Genomic DNA, 19,736 nt, shown 5'->3' with positions numbered 1-19,736 from the left:
CGCATTCCAATGATTGAAACAAGTAAAAGATAAAGATGATATTCTGTTGTGTCTGGGAGAGTCATTTTCTTTTTGTGCCTTATAATGTAACACACTCACCGATAAAATTTCCACTTATTTCTTATTTTCCTAAAATTTTCGTTTTAGAAAAATAAAAATAAATAAGTGGAAATATTACCGGTGAGTGTGTTACATTATAAGGCACAAAAAGAAAATTACTCTCCCAGACACAACAGAATATGCTTCAACACACGAACTCATATAAAGAATCTTGCAAACCAAATCCAAAAGCAAAAGATGATATATTTTAAATTAGATTAATTTAAAAACAAATGTTTGTATAAGAAATAAATAATAAAATTATTAAATAATTCCAAAATAGATATTTATGCAAAATTTGAAGGTTCAATTTTTATAATATAAGTTTACTTTGAGGTAAATAAATTTCCCCGAGTTTTACATGTTGCATATGTATCTTTTACTTGCTTCAGTTATTGGATTGCGACCATCTTGAAAAAAGGAAATCTCATGAGGTGGACATAAATCTCTCTACACCGAATTATGCTATAATAACTGAGTGGAAGTCTTTTTTTGATTTTCCTTTAATTATTCATTTAGAACAGGGATTCTCAACCATTTGTGATCTATGGACCCCTTTGATTATTATTTTATTCTGGGGAACCCCCATATCCATTCAATGTTTAAAAACTAGCCCTAAAGATACTTCTTTTGAAACTATTATTTTGTTTTTCATACATTAACTTGTGCAGGTTGAACTGTACAAAATGTTAGAGAAAGAAACCCAGCTGTTTCTTGCAATACATACCAATACACACATCTCAAGCAAAATTCTTTCAGGGACCCTTAAAATACTATTGTGGATGCCCAATTTACTATTTTGTTGTGTGGAGCCCAAAAGTCTTATATCGCCCCTTTGGGGCCTATGGATCCGCGTTGGGAACCACTGTTTTAGAATATAATTTATGAACAATGAACAAAAATAATAAAATTGAATCAAATAGGCATTTTTCTTCAATTATACAACTATTACAAGAAATATTGGGTATTTCCTTAAAAAAAATTTCAAGGAAAGGCTGAGAACTGGAACAGCCAAGCATTCTTACAAACATCACTTAAGACGAAACGCTGGCAATTATAACAACTTTGTTGTTAGCAGCCGACACACTTATTCGCCATCGTCTTAAATGTCACAGATTGGGGTGAGGGGAAGAATCACCAGCAAATTGCAATATTTCAGTGTCATTCCGTTCAGCTATGAACACAGTAGCCCCACCTCTGTCACAGAATTTAAAAATGCATGATAGAGTGAAAGAATTACTATGTGACGTCTTATGTACGTTTAGTCCAAGAGTAAACTCATTCAGCTGTTTCCCATCATTCTTGTACAATCCCACTGGTTAAAGGATATTTACTCTGTCAAGGGCCCGTTTATAATTAAATTTATCTCAGTGGGACTAACGAAGTGACCCGCATTCAGTCGACATGACAATCCACGATAACTTTCGGAATCGAGAGGTTTGTCACATCCACACGTCACAAACCAGCTGCTCCTTGAAGAACGATGGCAACAGTGATGGCTAGTAGTCAATGTTCAGAGGCATTCTCTGTTGTCATACTGGAACTAGACAGGGCTGTGTTTTAGTTCCTGTACTTTTTCCCATATTATTTTCAATGATGCTCCAACATGCTTTCAGGGATTGCCATGAAGGTGTAAAATTCCAGTTTCGCTCAGGAGGAGGTCTACTAAGCCTGGAAGAGTATAGTTTCAGACCAAAGAAGAGATTTGTTGATGATTGCGCCCTGATTTCTCATACATTTAAGGGAATTCAGGAAATGATCGACAAGTTTACTACGGCAGCCTATGCATTTGGACTGACTATCAGCATCAAGAAGACTGAAGTTTTATTCCAACTAAAGCCTGGTGCAGAACAGACTCACAGGACAACAAGCCACTCAAATGGGCCAGGTCATTTAAATATCTTGGAAGTATAGTAAACTTTAAGGGTACTCTTGATGACAAAATCAGCGTTTGAATATCTAAGGTTACAAGTGCTTTTGGAAAACTTTCCCATCGCTTGTGGGATGAATACAGTGTCAGTCTGAAAATTAATATAAGTATATACAAATCTTCTATTTTGGGCACACTTTTGTATGGGTCGGAAGTATGGACTCCTTACTACAGACATATAAAGAAACTGGAAATCTTTCACAAGTGCTGTCTGCGCAACATAAAATGGCAGGATAAGATATCAAATGTTAAAATCTTAGAAAAACGCTGAAAATTCAGAGCAGATGGGTAGGGCATGTTCGAATGAAAGATGACCGTATTCCAAAAATTCTTTTGTATGGCCAATAAGTAGTGGGATATCGCGATAAAGGAAGACCCGCCCTTAGGTATAAAGATAAGTTGAAGCAATCGCTAAAATCTGTACAGCTTAACTTGACATCTGGGGAATGTCATTGCCTAGATAGATCTGCATGGCATAAAATGTGTCATGATGCATCAAAACAATTACAGTTTAAGAAAACGAACAATAAAAGAATTATATCCTGCCATCAACTGACACATTTGCCCAATCAAAATCATCAGTGTCCTCATTGTGACTTCATAACAAAATCCATCCTTGGACTCAAATTACATTTATGCATCCATCGCAAATAGACATAACTTCTTTTGTTATTTCCTTTTTAAAAGTACCCCACCCCTTTTTTTTTCACTTTAAATCCTCTCTTTCAAACACTCATACGTCGAAATCGAAGGGAGCGACCATCATTCTAGACAAGTATTTCTCAACCACTTTTGTTCCACTCCGCACTTAGATTCCGCCCCTTCCATCTCAAAAGTACGTCCCATCATGACGGGAAAAGTTTATATTACAATTTTTATTCACTTGTTACTTACCTACGCCCATTTCCGGAGTCCCACGCCTCAGCAAAACAACACAACACCCCATCTTGAAAAACATTAGGTTAAAATACATAGAATATCTCTCTGCAAATGAAAGTCATCGAGTTAAAGTTCAAAGCTGAAGTTGTTATTCTACTTCTGTCAGTTCAATTTGACCCTGCCTAGCTTTATATTGTACCGCAAAGGCCTCTAAAAGTTATAAGTACCCACTAACAAATCTATGCTCTTAATTCGAAACCCAATAACATAATTATAGGGAATTACGAAATAAAATTTATTACCAAACATCACAAAACATTGCCAATAGAAAATAAAATGTTTTTTTTTTTCAACAACATCATTATCAAATAATCTGAGGAGTCCGTAGAATTTATGGAATATTTCAAATCTCGACAGTGGGCCCGCCACAATTTTCTATACAGAATAGTTCCTTATAATGTCTAACATAATTCAGAATTCATTAATCCTTTACAATACAACTCTGAAATAACAGAATTGAAATTAAGGTTAAGTTGTTTACGCTGTTATCAAGGTCAAAGTCAACTTCTTTGGGCCCTCAAAGGGTAGCATTGTGACAGACAAACTGTGTTTTTTAAATGGTAGTTCATATCTGATATGGTGACGGATAGAATAATATGTCTCTCATCAAGGTTCGCTCGATCTGGGTGAGTTTTTCATAGGGGTTGAACATCGTAACAAGCATAAAAGGAAGCTACATAAAACATTGGGAATCAACTCATTAAGCTTCGGAGTTTAAGAAGTAAGCTTGTTGCAAGTCGAAAATAGTTTTACTTACAATATAAACCAACACACAGTTGCGAGAATTAGCTTACAAGTACCATTTTCACTACTTTTCAGGGTTAAATGCAGGCAGGAGGCAGTGAGTTGGCAGAATCATTAGCACGCCGGAAAAATGCTTAGCGGCATTTTTTCCCGGCTTTACGTTCCGTGTTCAAATTTCTCCAGGGTTGACTTTGATATTCTTCCTTTCGGAGTCAATGAAATACGTATAGGTTAAGCACTAGAGTCAATTTCCCCTCCCCTATAAATTACTGGCCTTGTGTCAAAATTTGAATCTTGGCAATTCACTACTTCGTAATTTTTAAAGTTTAAAAGTTATTATTACTACAATAACATTTTCAATTATTAACAATTAGTAAATTATAACCGAACTACAAGTTATACACTGTTGTAAAAACTTGAACTAGGACTTCAGTTTGAGAATGATCTCTCTTCCTCCAGTTTTCCCTCCAGCCTTTCTGGCCCTGAAAGCGATTATCGGCATTACAGGATCACCTCTAACTAAGCCGTATGAATGACAATTCTTAACAACACAGTCAACCTAGCCGTAAGTACCACAAGGTGGAATGGTTGGTTAATCGTTGTAAACTGCGGCATTGTAATAAGTCGTTTATATCTACCCTAGTACTTGACTGGTATTTCCTTTTATCGATTACCGAAGGATGAAAGGCAAAATTGACCTCGTGAGGACTTGAAATTAGATCGTAAAGAGCCAGGACTAATATCACAAGATATATATTATATTATCCAGATGTGAGCCAGCGGTTTTTAACTACTTTTTAGACTTAGTGCTACATTGGATATGAAGTAAAACATCACTGGTGCACCTCGCATGGTCTTTCAAGACGCTTGTATATTAGTTTGGATTTTTGCAGTTGAAAGCATTTAATAGAATCAGATACATCTATACTACAGAACCACATTAAAATACAAATCAAACCGAAAAAGACACAAACATGAGCGAAGAAAGAAAAAAGAAGTGGAAAAGAGAAAGAAAGAAAAGAAAGATATTTTCTATTGTAAATCATATTTTAAAAAACATGCATGTTTTGGACAACCTTAGATTATATTTTTAAAAAGTCCTACGTACTCCTTGTGCCGGTAGCTCATACACTTTCGTCGAGTTTTTGGAATTAACATTGCGGATGTTACCCATACCAGAATGTAAGAGGCCGAAAATGTCATCGTGTTATTAACTACATATTAGACTTGATGCCGTGATTAGAACATTATTTAGGAAGAGAATCAGGAGGACACTATAAAAAGCTACAATGATGTGGAGGGCACACGCACACTTAATACGAATGAATACTTATGCGATACTCCTGTCAAAACTTTAATAGAATGTAAGCATAATATTCCAGTGAAAGAGCATTTTTTCTAGACTAGAAATCCATTCTTTTCTTCACTGATGAGAAATTCGGAAAGAATAAAAAAAAAAGAAAAAACTCATACAGGAAAACACACACACACACACCTTACATTAATAAATATTTGCTGATGCTATCCAATATGCTAGAAACAGCAGCTATGTCCCCCGTTAAAATTATACATTTTATGGTGCGAAAGTATACGAACGCCTTGCGCCGTGGTGCACCATTCGAGAATCGCTGTAGTGTGATTACAGGGAGATTTAGCTGCTATTGCTAGAAGATCGAACGATAGTGATGAGATTACATATTAAAAAAAAAACTTTGTCACAAAGAACTTTAGCTTAACCCTTTTAACTTTAACGATATATATATATATAATACGCGCACGCATACACTATTTTTCACTGAAGTCCGAGGGTTTAGAATAAAAAAGAAGAGAAATTGAATATTATTATATTAATGCTTTCCCGAGGGACCTAATAAATAAAGACATTTTAGTTGGGAGCCAAAACCACGTCACCAACTCGCCAGTAATTTGTCACAGCATCATTGTTTCAAATTCCCATTCTGCAATCAATTCGCTTCTCTAAAACCTAACCGTTTCTTTCCATTTATTTCCAGCTATGTCATTGTTGTCCACTTCCTTATTCCCACTCTTTCACAAGCATTAGACATGTTAGACGTAGCTATTTATTTAATATTATGCAGTGAGTGCGTTAAACGTGATGCAAACTTCGCGCAATTCGAGTTTGCGAACCGGTTTCGATTTCCATTCCACGCAAATCCATTTTAGTTATATTCTTAAATCTCCTGTAAAAAGTTTAGCCATCAGAGTAATTTTTTCCCAATTTCTTGAGAGAAAGAGAGAGCAAGCGAGCGGATCCTTGTATAAGTTTTATATATACAAAATAGAATATAAATTAGTTGGCTTTCTGGGTTCAAATCACGCCGGGGGTACCAGAATTAGAAAGATGAAAAAAATTAAAAAAATTAGAATAGCATGTGATTTAAAAAAAATAAAAACAAAAGAATTGTTTCGTTAAAGAAGTATTGAAATATAAAATGATTTTCATTAAAAAAGTTGGTATAAAACAATCTTGGTTAATATATTTTCTCCGATTGACAAATTCGATGGGCGGAATCTAATTATCGATAACTCAGCATATTTACCTTATTTCACCAAAGAGCTCCTCCTCTTTGTTGGGCCGGTTCTAGCATTAACTGTAAGGTCTAATTAATTGATATTTTCGTGTTTATAACCTTTAACCTTAGCTTTCTTTAAATTTCGTTATGTCGAATAGACGAAAGCGATGCGACATCCCAGCCAATATCATGGTTGGTTTTCTCGGTGCTGGTCGCATGGCACAGGCCATGGCGAGAGGACTTATTACTGGAGGTAGGTGAAATTTAGAAATCTTGTTAGTGATTTCTGACAATGCTTTGTCCTTCGTTGTGTAACCCCTACCACTTTTTATTTCTTGTATTTAAACAAAGGATTTACGATGTTTGTTTTTTTTTTTTAATTATACACTTGACATTTATTCTGATGTAGAGAAAATGTAAACAAATTGGGAATTATTAATGCATTTTGTTCAATTTCATTTTTGTTCTTTCAAATTTCAGTTGCTTCCTACTTGTTTTTACATTTTAGTTTCACAGTTATAAATTTGGATTTAAAAGCTTAAAATATAGATATTTTCTAATCTTTTTTTTTAAACTCAGCTTTGTAAATAATAGAATTATTAAAACTTGCAACATATGATTACGCAACCAAATACTGACTAAAAGCTGTATGTAATAAACCACCTGCAAACCTTTGACCTATGCAACTGAACAACACCTCTTCCATAGAGATCGAGCGCACACCAAAGAATAACATCCCTATGAGGCACCAGGATGCGATTGGAATTGTAATAGATGAAAACAAATGGAATTACATATTTGATAGTCTTAAATAAAAGCCTAATTTATGGGGAACGTAAGGTATAAACTGTGTGTGTGCACAGTTTTACTCTGGTGTACTTTTGGTAAACTAGTTGTTTGGCACCAGGGCTTTTCGGCCATGATCATCTGTTTTTTTCTCGAGCATTATGTAACTATGGTTACATTATCTTATATGTCCTTCCTTTTTTAAGACTGTAAAGCGTAACTTGATGGGAGATTTAGCTGCTATTTCTAGCAGGTCGAGCGGCCACGTAGAGTCCCGTTGGTTAAGAATGAATGAAAATTGACATCAGAAAGTCAGCAATTGTGTAATAGTAACACTTAACTATCAATCATTCAGTGAACCATCAATAATATTGATTTTACAAATACGTGGTGATGGTCAATCGTTTTTGATAAGTAAGATTTGTGATGCTATATAAACTTGAAAATAAAAATTGAAAACATATATACCTTTTAATCATATTTTGAAGCCTTAAGCTGTATTTGTGTAACTAATAGGTCCAGTACTGATGGATGCTCTTGACGTTTTATAATGATGAGTATCCATCAATGGGTTATTAAAATTATTGGATTCAGTAAAAGAAGTGAGGGAGGAGATTGATGATCGTACTTCTTTCAGAGACATAAGACCTGGAATCCCCAGCATAGCCGCAGTCTAATGACTGGAACAAATAAAAGAATTAAAGCGGGGCTCTGGAGCCGGATTATTGCCTACTTATCTTCTACAGTGGTTCTCAATCTTTTCACAATCAAGAACCCTTTTTATTTCCCTATGGATCCCACACTTTTGAAAGGTCTATCGAATAAGCCGATTTTATTAACTAACAACAAATTCGTTTTCCCAGTTTCATCTTTCAGTTGAAAGATACGTCTACATTTTACATTACAGCCTCTTAAAATTCAAAACACCTCTAACATTACCTTTGTGTACCCATAGGAGTCCGCGAATCCTAGCTTAAGAACCTCTAACTTAGAACATATACTAATAAAATCTGGGAGTTGGAGACCCTGTACCCGAAGCCTCTCGCTGGTGAAGTCTCTAAAAAACTATCAAAATAAAACAATTTAATCAAGACTCAATCAACAGTTTTAACTTACATATCTATAAATTTGTATAAATTGAAGATTCATTATTTTTTTTAGCAGAAATGCAGTCCCACAAGTTCTAGTATATTTGCCTTTCGGCCCTGAAGCTAAAATGTTTCCATACCCGTCTGTCTATGTGGTCATTCGACCTCCTAGAAATGGCAGCCAAATATCCCTCAGATCAGACTGTTATTTAAAGAAGAGAAGAACTTGCAGGATAATATATTAGATATGCTATAAAAGATGAGATGGCCATCGTTGGTACGTGTTGGATCGTACGTCAACTCAATCAGCTCAGATTTAGGACTAAACAACAATATGCAATGTGTCGTTGATGCTGATGCAACCATTTGCAAAGAGCATCTCTAATAAACGATCGCATCAACATTTGTAAAAAAACATTGATAAAAAATATCTTTTATAATGGCGATATCATACATTAATAATAATAATAGTAACATCTGTTCTTTATCATTTTTGATATTTAACATTCATTTAACTTTAAGGATCTTTTATCTTTTACCTCTTTCAATCATTAAACTGCGGCCATGCTGGAGCACCGCTTTGAAGCGTTTTAGGCGAAGAAATCGACCCCTGTGCCTTTTAATTTTTAAAGCCTGGTACATATTCTGTTGATTTCCATTTGCCGAATCACTAAGTTACGGGGAGGTAAATAAATCAGCATCGGTTGTGAAGCGGTGGTGGGGTCAAGCACACACTCACACACACTGCGTGCGTGTGTACGATGGGCTTCTTTCAGTTTCCACTAAGTCCACCCACTCGCAAAGTTTTGGTTGGCTTGAGGCTATAGTAGAAGATCTTTGCCCAAAGGGCGATGCAGTGGGACTGAACCCAGAACCATATGGTTGGGAAGCAATCCTTTGTACCACACAGCCACGCCTGTATAGAAATTTAATTCAAAATCCATACTATTGGGAAATGCCATTTTTTTCTCTCCTGTGGATTTGAAGTTATAGTATTTTAAGTATTAGTTTATATCTTCATTTAAAACAGGTGATCTAGACTATAGACCCAGCAGTTTGTTTGGCAGTTGGGTTGTAAAGGTTTGAAAATATAAATCATGAATTTCAAAGAACATTATATTAATTTCGTTTTTGGATTTTGTTTGCAAGATTCTTTATGTGAGTTCTTGTGTTGAAGCATATTCTGTTGTGTCTGGGGAGAGTCATTTTCTTTTTGTGCCTTATAATTTAACACACTCACTGGTAAAATTTCCACTTATTTCTTATTTTTATTTTCCTAAAATTTTCGTAGCATCTTGCAACCTTTTCAATAGTCTAAAAATGAAAATAAGAAATAAGTGGAAATTTTACCAGTGAGTGTGTTAAATTATAAGGCACAAAAATAAAATGACTCTCCTCAGACACAACAGATTATATTTAATATTTGTCTGTTAAGCATTGCATCAGATCTCATTAAAAAAAAAATTGCTGAAAACTCGAGTTTTTAAAAAAGTAATATTTACTACTATGCTGGTAATCCATAACATTTAAATTGTTCTAAAATTTACATGTATCTGTAAAGTATTATTTGCATATAGGCATAGGAGTGGCTGTGTGGTAAGTAGCTTGCTTACGAACCACATAGTTCCGGGTTCAGTCCCACTGCTTGGTACCTTGGGCAAGCGTCTTCTACTATAGCCTCGGGCCGACCAAAGCCTTGTGAGTGGATTTGGTAGACAGAAACTGAAAGAAGCCCGTCTTATATGTGTGTGTAATATATATATATGTGTGTATGTGTATACGTTTGTGTGTCTGTATTTGTCACCCCAACATCGCTTGATAACCGATGCTGGTGTGTTTACGCCCCTGTAACTTAGCTGTTCGATAGTTAGTTAGTTAGTTATTTAATTTTTTGGCTCAAAAAGCAAAAAGCAAGGCCATGTAGGGGGACATGGAGTTATGTACAGGGTGGTGTTCTTGTAAAGAGTTCAGGCCACTTGTGGTCAAGGGAGACTTTGAACCGAGCGGTCATCGGCATCTTCACTATAGAATAAGTACAGAGGTTGATTTGCTCAACTAAAGGCGGTGCTCCAGTATGGCCAAATGACTGAAATGAGTAAAAGTGTATATATGTTAACGCACATTTAATTCAATTGAAATAAAACCAATTCAAAAATTAATTAAAGCATTTAGCCATTTTTAAATTCTTTCTTTGAATGTAAATGAAGAAATGTGTATTTACTTATCTGCAGATATTTGTTGTTCTTTCTGGTTATTTCAACATTTCTTATAAAAAAAAAATTATAGAATTTGATTTTAATATATTAAAATATATAAAAAAAAAACCTCAAATAATTTTAGTATTTGTTTTGGGTTTATTCTTGTAATTTCCTTTGTTGATATACTTTTTGCATTCGTTTTGTAAATTTGTTCTAAATTTTTGACAACAAAAAGGCAGTGAGCTATATTTTGTTTGTCTTTACATTCTGAGTTCAAATTCTGCTGAGGTCAACTTTGTCGTTCATCCTTTTGGGGTCAATAAAATGGGTACCAGTTGAGGGCTGGGATTGATGTAATTGACTTAGTCCCTTACCTGAAATTACTAGCTTTGTGCCAAAATTTGAAATCAATATTTGTCAACAAATATTAAAGGCAGTGGCTTGGCAGAATCTTATGTTTATAAAATAATATACCTTTAGTTGTGAACCTTAGCATTATGAGTTCAAATTCAACCAAAGTCAACTTTGTTTTTCATTTTTTCAAGATTGAGAAAAATAAAGTACCAATGAAGTACTGGGGTCAACTTAACCCTTTCCTTGACACATTTCTGTTGAAATATACTTCCTTTGTTTTAATGAATTCTTAAAATAATGAAGAATTTATTAAAATAATTGTGTCATTAATAAGCTGGTATCTAGAACACAAATTAACATACATTTTGATGGAAGGCTTTAATTCAAATCCTTTAAAACAGGAAATTTGTATCATAGAACTAAGGGGCAGCCTTATGTATTGGGTCATCCCATAAATAATGTTCTTTTTCAAGTGCATGAACTAAAAGTTGGAGGGGGATGGGATAAATTATGTACATCAGCTTGCTATAAAAGCAGGTAGTAATTTTACTTTGTATTTATTCTTAGTGCAAGTTTTGAAGAGTGCAGTTTGATTTTAACAGTTATTTTTTTCAAGGTTATAATGGAAGTGTCAAAGGAGCATATTTTGCTTTATGAGTTAAAATAAAGGTAACAATGCAATGGAAAGTGCGAGTAATATTAATGCAGTATATGGGGATCAGACAATAAGCATAAGCTACAGCCTAGAAGATGAACCTCATCTTTCAAGATCTGTAGAGCTCAACGAGGATGTCCTGCAAACCCTGGTGGAACAAAATCCCATCATAACTGTTGGGGTACTAGCAGAGAAGCTTTGATTTGGTCATTCAACCCTTCATCAATGCCAGCACTAGAAGCAAAATGACCATCTTTGGTTCCAAGACGAAAGGTGTTCTTCCATCAGGATAAAACTTGGCCATATACAGTGAGGATGACATTCTAAAGGCTGGAGTAGATGAATGACATTGAGCTTCTTCTATTGTCTTGTGTACAGTGTCCAGGTCTTTGATCTATAGAGGAGGGTGCTCAGTATCCATGCTTCATAAATCCTAATTTTGGTTTTCACTGAGCATCTTGTTGTTCCATAGTCTTTTGCTGAGTCTACCAAAGGCTGTTGCAGCTTTTCCTATCCAGACACATTTAGTCATCTAGGGAGGTTGTCAAAGACATTGTGGACCCGGGACAGAATTTCTTTACAACCTCCAGTGGCTTGTTGTCCAATATGATGTTGTTTTGAGCTGTGCCATCTTGTGACAGAATGATGGTCTTCTTGATGCTAATTACAAGAAAAAATATTTTGCAGGCTTGTGAAAGGTGCTCCATCATTGCCTGTGGGGTCAACTCACTGTGAGCAACTAATGCTGTGTCATCTGCAAAGTGGAGATCTCTGATCAAGGTTAACTTGGTTTTTGCTCTGAGGTGTGCAAGATTAAAAATGGACCCATCAATTCTCTAGTGAGAACATTGTACTATCCTGGATAAATATTTGATTCTCCTGTTTTTAGTTTAGTAGATATAGATAAAAGTTGAATCGTAGGATGTATTTTTAATAAAGCATAATCAAAAATAATATGTTTCCATAGTTTAATTGCAGAAACAAGAGTCTGTAAAACCTGGAAAATTTTATGGGTTTGTGCCTAAAATTAGAAATCATTATAATCTTTTCTATATTTAGTTTCTTCTCATATCCTGTGTTTGATATTTTAAAGTACGTCGGTGATAGTTGATGTGCTTATCTAATCATGAGCATATCTGTTTAAGCATGAATGAAATAGTAATGAAAAAAATCATAATCATTTGTTACATTTTTCTGGGATTACTGTTTTGAAGTTATTACAAAAGGTTGTATAAAGTTTGAAGAATTTCTGTAAGAACATTTTAGCTATGTTTAGCTAAAAATTCTTTAAACTTTTATCTTATCTCTGTATTTTTCCTTTCATTTTGACTCTTGCACTCTGGCCTGTGATATTCTATGACCATTGGCGTCACCTAACCATTTTACTACCCCATTTCTTAGATTCCCCAGTCTCATTTATTGCCACTCAATATATTCCTCCTATCTGAAATGTTAGAATTCATCTCTCTTTGTGTCGTGTGAATTTAGTAAAATTTGCAAAGTTTAATGACTGATTTTAGCCTAAGTAGGCTAACTTCAATTTCTGGAAACTGTTCAGAAATGTGCAACCAGATGAATACCCACTGTCAGGGATCTACCATACTCTGAACATCATGATCTGGCAACTGACTTGGTAGATACCCACAAGATTATTCACCATCTTTCCAACAACACCCTTGGGTACCTTTTTGAATTCCATGTCTAACACTCATGGACATGCTTACAAAATCAAGAAACAACTACCTGCATCAGTTATTACCTGTCAGGACACTACATCCTTCAAATCCAGCATTACACTTGGTACCCCAAACCCCACCTTTTGTTTTTTAAACGACTCATTCACTGTTCACTTCTTGTGCATATTCTATTACTGTTCATGCTTTCCATTTGCATTTTGCTACAACAAAAGACTCTTTGAACTGTCATATGTGTGCATGCATACGTACATATATACATACATACATACGAACAAAATGGCTGCTCAAGGAGTACAAAACCAAATAATGGGCAAACAAAATGTAAAGCTGTATCAAACCTAGGTAATGGATTACAAAGATGTATAGTTGTAATCTAAACTGAGGGGCTAATAAGATGTATAACTTTATATAAAACTAGATGATGGATTAACAAGATATATAAATAATAAATAAATGTGCCCTTTTAAAGCCTAACCAGTCTCATGGGCCTGGTTTCCTGGTTTATATGGCGTATGTGTTCTCCAGCTGGATGGGACGCCAGTCCTTCACAGCGTTACTCGTTTTTGCCAGCTGAGTGGACTGGAGCAACGTGAAATGAAGTGCTTTGCTCAAGAACACAACGCGTTGCCTGGTCCAGGGATCGAAACCACAATCTTACGATCATGATGCTGACACCCTAACCACTAAGCCATGCGCCTCCACAAACAAGATATATAGCTGTAATGAAAATTAAAAAACAACAAATGTTCCAGCTTTGGCATCCAGAAACTTCTTTTTTAAGTCATCTGGTGGGTGGGTGGGCAATATTAAGGCACTAAACAATCTGTTGTAATATTATATAATTACATCGATTAACCTAAATATGTCAGTGTGTGATTGACAGTGTGAACCATGGACTAAACGTCAAGCAATCCTTGTGCTAATTCACTGAAGTTATAGATAACTTACTTTTAGTTATCTGCAGTATTTATAAAGAATTCAGAAACCTAACTTTATTGATGATGGAATGATAACTTTTTCCTGCTGTAGGTGGGATGTGTGATGTGTTTATTGGAAAAACATAATGTTAAGAATACACAGTTGTGGCAAGAGGACATATGAAATGTGTAGATAAATGAATTGAGCATAATCTATTGATTAAGGAAGGGAATATTTATCTTGTTAATTTCTGTGTTAGACATATTTTTATACCATTAGTCATATACTTTAGCTGATTTTTCTTTCCTCTTTATGGATTAAACAAAAAAGGAGATGGACATTTTTGAAAATATTTTTCTATTTTAAAAAATATTTTAGAACACAATGTTCATCTAGTGTTGTAAATCTGGGAGAGAATTTAGATGAATTGAAGAGGTGATTAAAAAGCAGGTGTATAATTAAAGAGAACTATACCCAAAACTGCTAATCAAGTATTAAAGGTATTTCATCCATGACCATCCCATCTTTTTGTGTATCTATGACTAATTTATATAGTATGACCTTTACAATGTGATTTGAGGTAAATTTAGCTGCTATTTCTCATGGGCTCCTCTTTGTTGTTGATGGTAGATGTAGGACAAATTAGTTTTTTTCATATATATATAAAAAAAATATGTAGCTCACAAATATATTTTTTTAATTTGTAAGTAAAAGGAAAATGATCAGTAGACATGACCTTTGAAGGTTTTACAGCCACATTGATTGATGAAGTGTAAATAAGCATAGGCTAATGTCTGCTGGGTGGGAAATCTGAATGGTTATTTCTTATGAGGAAGGTTTGAGAGACATATTTAGTGTTGAGTCCAGGCACTAAGACATAACAAGACTGATAAAAGAAGGAGATCTGACTGTGTTGAATGTGTGTATCCAGTTAGTTTGTGGGGCCAATGATCATTGTAGTAATGGTAGAAGAGCCATAAAGAAGAAATAATGTAACTCTGCTCAACATATTAGTGAGTTTAGGAGTGAAAATACTCCAATTATTTGAATGAACTATTTTGGATGCTGTCTAACAATTTTGTTTGTAGCAACACTACTGCCTTATATATAAGTCAGCCTTACTTTGTGGAGCATTAGCAATTGGTCAGAGCTGAAATAATTTCTGGCTCTGAAGAGGAACTCTTGCTTTTGGGATATGGTTTAATATGTGGGTTTCACCATCAAATATAAGAAATTGTGTGATCTTGGTATTTATAGCAGTTTTCAGTGTTTTAATTATGTTATTTCATTGATTGAAATGATGAAGTACAAGACTGTCTCCTTTGATAATACGTAGTGATTGTTGGCTGTCATTGCAAGAATATCTTTGGAGTTTCTTATTGTGGAGTTTGCTGAGATCTGCCGTGAGGTGTCTAGACTTTGTGTTGAAGGTTAATGAAGAGTGAAAAATGATATCATCTGCATAGAAGTATGTATATGCTGTTAGAAATGGCAGTAAGTAAGTTGTTAGAGCAGAGAAGGCAGAATCTGAGAAACATAACCAAACATATGGATACACCAGAATTGACTGTTTGGGTTGGGGAGAATTACATGAGCACCTGCTGCTATGGTGTGGTTTGAATAGGAAGTTTTGAATGCAAACAATGAGAGTTGGATGGCGCCACTGGGAGTTGCTTCTTGTCTTCTCAAGATTGCTATAGATGTAAAAACATTACAATGTGCAATTAGAATATTAAGAATAATATTTATGTTTTACTTGTTTCAGTCAATGGACTCCAGCCATGCTGGAGCACTGCCTTGAAGTGTTCAGTTGTACAAATAGTCCCCGGTACTTATTTTTTGAAGTCTGGTATTCATTCTACTGGGCTCTTTTGCTATACTGCTAAGTTATGTGGTGTCAGGGACAAACACAAAGACACATACACATGTATGTATACGATGGGCTTCCACACAGTTTCCATTTACCAAATTCACTCACAAGGCATTGGGTAGTCCAGAGCTATAGTAGAAAACACTTACCCAAGGTACCACACAGAGGGATTGAACCTGAATCCACATAGTTGCAAAACAAACTTCTTAATCACACAGCCATGCCTGTGCCTGTGTTCAGAATAAGAGATGAATTATCACCGAATATTGCTTTAGCAACATATTGACTGAGGCACAAATTTATAATTTCTGATTAAACGGTTTCTCAAGCTGCGTTATGTTAATTTCATTATTTATTAAATAGATTAGACATGGCTGTTCATGTATGTGAAATGATAGACGAATGTATTGTAGATGATGGTGGCATTTTCAGAACAAAAGAATACTCATGTCCCTTATTTCAGTTTGTTACATGAGAAAGGAGAGAACAACAATGATACACCTGAAGTACCTTTAGAATTAGTTTATCTTGGAAATTCCTATTCTTGACCTACAATTTATAAGTGCAAAAGTTATCAACCTCTTCCTATATTTTGATTGATTTCATATCAAACAAATCCTTAGAATTTTTGTTACAAGTATTTACATTGCTTTTTTTTTTATCTTAGGAAAACTTAGTTACAGTGTTATGCCTTCTATAAGATTAATGTGCTGTTTATTATGATTAATATTCCTGTGTTTTGTGAAGTCAATTTGTAGGTTTACAAATAGTTATTGCTGTTTCTTTGTATTTTTCCTTAGAAAAACACCCATTTGGTCATAGATAATTTTAATAAAAAGTATGTTGTAGTACTCACAGTTAGCCATGACTGCTTATAGTAACCATTACATTTACTGTCATTTAGTGAGGAATTCTCATCACTGTTAGATACTCTAACTTGGCATATCCATGTGCTCCCTACTCTTGGTACCTTACATGTCCCTTCGTCTGCCATGGGGCACAATTGACTGGCTGTGTGGTAAGTAGCTTGTTCACCAACCACATGGTTCCGGGTTCAGTCTTACTGCATGGCACCTTGGGCAGGTATCTTCTGCTATAGCCTTGGGCTGAACAAAACCTTGTGAATGGATTTCGTAGATGGAAACTGAAAGAAGCCCGTCATATATATGTATATATATATATATATATATATATATATATATATATGTGTATGTATATATTTGTGTGTGTGTGTTTGTCCCCCCAACATCTCTTGACAACCGACGTTGGTGTGTTTACGTCCCCGTCACTTAGCGGTTCTGCAAGAGAGACCGATAGAATAAGTACTAGGCTTACAAAGAATGAGTCCTGGGGTCAATTTGCTTGACTAAAGGCGGTGCTCCAGCATGGCCGCAGTCAAACAAATAAACAGACTGAAACAAATAAAAGAATAAAAAGAAAGAACCATTCTGACTGCAACTCCCCTAACCTAATATGTTTCTTAGATTGAAGCTCTGTGGCACACAGTACTTAGGTGAAATGGGTTACCATTTGGGAGATAGTTTCTGTGAGCATTTGCTGGACATGTGTAACAATACCTGGGGTGTTTCAAACTCATCTGGTCCTGTCTTTGATCATCTATCAGTCTATGGTGTCCTCCAATACTTTGGCTCACATGTGATCTGCAAATACAAGGAGCAGGGCCTTATTTTCAATCTGGGCACTTCTGTTCCTCAGCACCTTTAGATGCAACCCCAATTTCCTCTGATTCCCCCTTCCCCTTCTCACCCTCTTAAACTGTTTTTGTTGTTATGTGGTTTGTATTTGCTTGCATTATGTTGTGCATTTATGTGTCTGCACACACACACAGACACACACACACACACGCACGTATATATGGAAAGCAAGGCAAAACAAAACAGAAGAGTTTTTTTTAATATGATATTTAGATGCTGTATCTAAATATATAAACAAACTTTCCTGATGTCTTTTGCTTTGTGTATGCACTCTGTGACACATACACAACTGTAGATTCCAACCAACTCAGACTGTATGAGTCCTCCCCACCCCCACTTCTCTTTGGATGTACATGAACACACATGGAGTTCTAATACTGGTTATTTGTCATGTGATTTACATTTAAATCACATTATATAATTATATAAGGCGGCGAGCTGGCTGAAATGTTAGCACACCGGGTGGAATGCTTAGTATTTCATCTGTCTTTATGTTCTAAGTTCAAATTCCGCCATTGTTGACTTTGCCTTTCATCCTTTCGGGGTTGATAAATTATGCACTAGTTGTGTACTGGGGTCGATCTAATCAACTGACCCCCATTAGGGCATCCAATTTTACACCCTTCTGTTATTGCCTCAAGAAGAGTAGTGAATAGTAAGGGTCTGAATACAGAGCCCTAGTCAACACCTGTCCCTACATTAAATTTTTCATGATAAATCTTTGAATGGTGTTGCAGATTTTTTCCAGTGAAGTTATGTAATATGGAAATGTGACTTTGAGCTTCTTTTGCAGTTGTCTCATTACAAGCCCTAAACTGCATCTTCTCCAAATTTACCAAATGTTTTATACTCTCAACCATTTTCAAGACTTGGTCCATTAGTTTCATGCCAAAGTTTCCTTTCTCTTGCCTTTGTTATAACAGCCAGTAAGGGTATTGCTGCACTAGTTAACATCTACTGGCACTAACAGATTAATAAATGAGTAACTATATTATTAGATTCAGTATGTTAGATGTAGGTTATTTTTATACACATTTATAAAGCCAAAAAAGAACAACAACAAAAAAACACAGTGTTTGTTTATTTTGTATTTATATGATATAACTAAATATTAAATAAACAAACTTTCTGTTGTATGTACTCTGTGACCTACACAACTGTTGATTTCGATGAAATAAAACTCAGACTATAATATGAGCCTTCCTCTCAGTTTCCTGTTAAATGTACAGGAATACTCAGAGTTCTAAAAATTATTTATCACTTTTTTCTGGTAATCATGCTGATTGTCTATTGATCCCAGTAGTTAATTTGACATGAGTATGATTAAAAACTTGTAACCATAATCTTCAAAACAACTGGTTAATTATTAGCTAACTATTGCTTAACTGTTAAATCATTGTTCTGGCACAGGATATATTTGAAGATGCTTGAGAAGACCTGGCAAGCCAAGTGAGACCATAACCTTGTGGCCTAAGCATCCAGCTGTAGAAACTCTGCCAGATCAAGATTGGAGCCTGGTGCAGCCATCTGGTTCACCAGTCCTCAGTCAAATCGTCCAACCCATGCTAGCATGGAAAATGGACGTTAAACAATGATGATGATGATGGTGACTATTCTAGAAGTAAAAAGCTTAAAAAAAAAAAAAATGAAGATTCGAAGTATATTTAATGAGAAGTAAATAAAAGGTCACCTTTCCATAAATAAGGTTTTTATGGCTATTTTTTTTTCTGACCCCTATTGAATGACATAATGCATACACAACACAATTGTCCTGTCTCTCTGTCTTTCTTTAGGAATGTAAAGCACAGACTTAGCTCTAAGCTAATGAGAGAACCCCTGCTGGAAATAGCTGTCAAAATCTTCCTTGAATCATACCATCTTGCATGATGGGGTCCTGTATGCACTATTGCTGAAAAAAGACAAGGTGGTCACACCTGGAATGCCTTTACTCATAGTTCTACTTGGCCAATGTTAATCTGGGGTTAAACAACAGCAACATGCCTAGTTTCCTTATGAATTTACTAAGCAGTTACTCATCTTAGTAATATCCATCTGATGATGTCTTAATTACTTTTATCAGAAATATTGTTGAAGTTGTTGTTCTACTTGCATTATACATGACGGGCTTCTTTCAGTTTCATTATCATCATCATTATCATTTAACATCTGTGTTCCTTGCTGGCAAGGGCTTGATGGTTCAAGAGGATCT

General features: G+C 35.2%; 1 protein-coding gene across 1 annotated transcript in view; it reads left to right on the top strand.

The window, feature by feature from the left end:
- Positions 1–6,271: 6,271 nt before the first annotated feature.
- LOC115210645 (pyrroline-5-carboxylate reductase 1, mitochondrial) overlaps positions 6,272–19,736 on the top strand; it is a 42,962-nt gene continuing 29,497 nt past the window's right edge. The window contains exon 1 of the mRNA XM_029779298.2: positions 6,272–6,499. Coding sequence (XP_029635158.1) covers positions 6,394–6,499 — 106 coding nt within the window. The 5' untranslated portion in view covers positions 6,272–6,393. The remainder of the gene's footprint in view (positions 6,500–19,736) is intronic.

This window comes from Octopus sinensis, linkage group LG4 (genome assembly GCF_006345805.1).
Source record: "Octopus sinensis linkage group LG4, ASM634580v1, whole genome shotgun sequence".
NCBI lineage: Eukaryota > Metazoa > Mollusca > Cephalopoda > Octopoda > Octopodidae > Octopus > Octopus sinensis.
The sequence above is the reverse complement of the archived record's forward strand: the minus strand, read 5'-3'. Positions and strand labels throughout refer to the sequence as shown.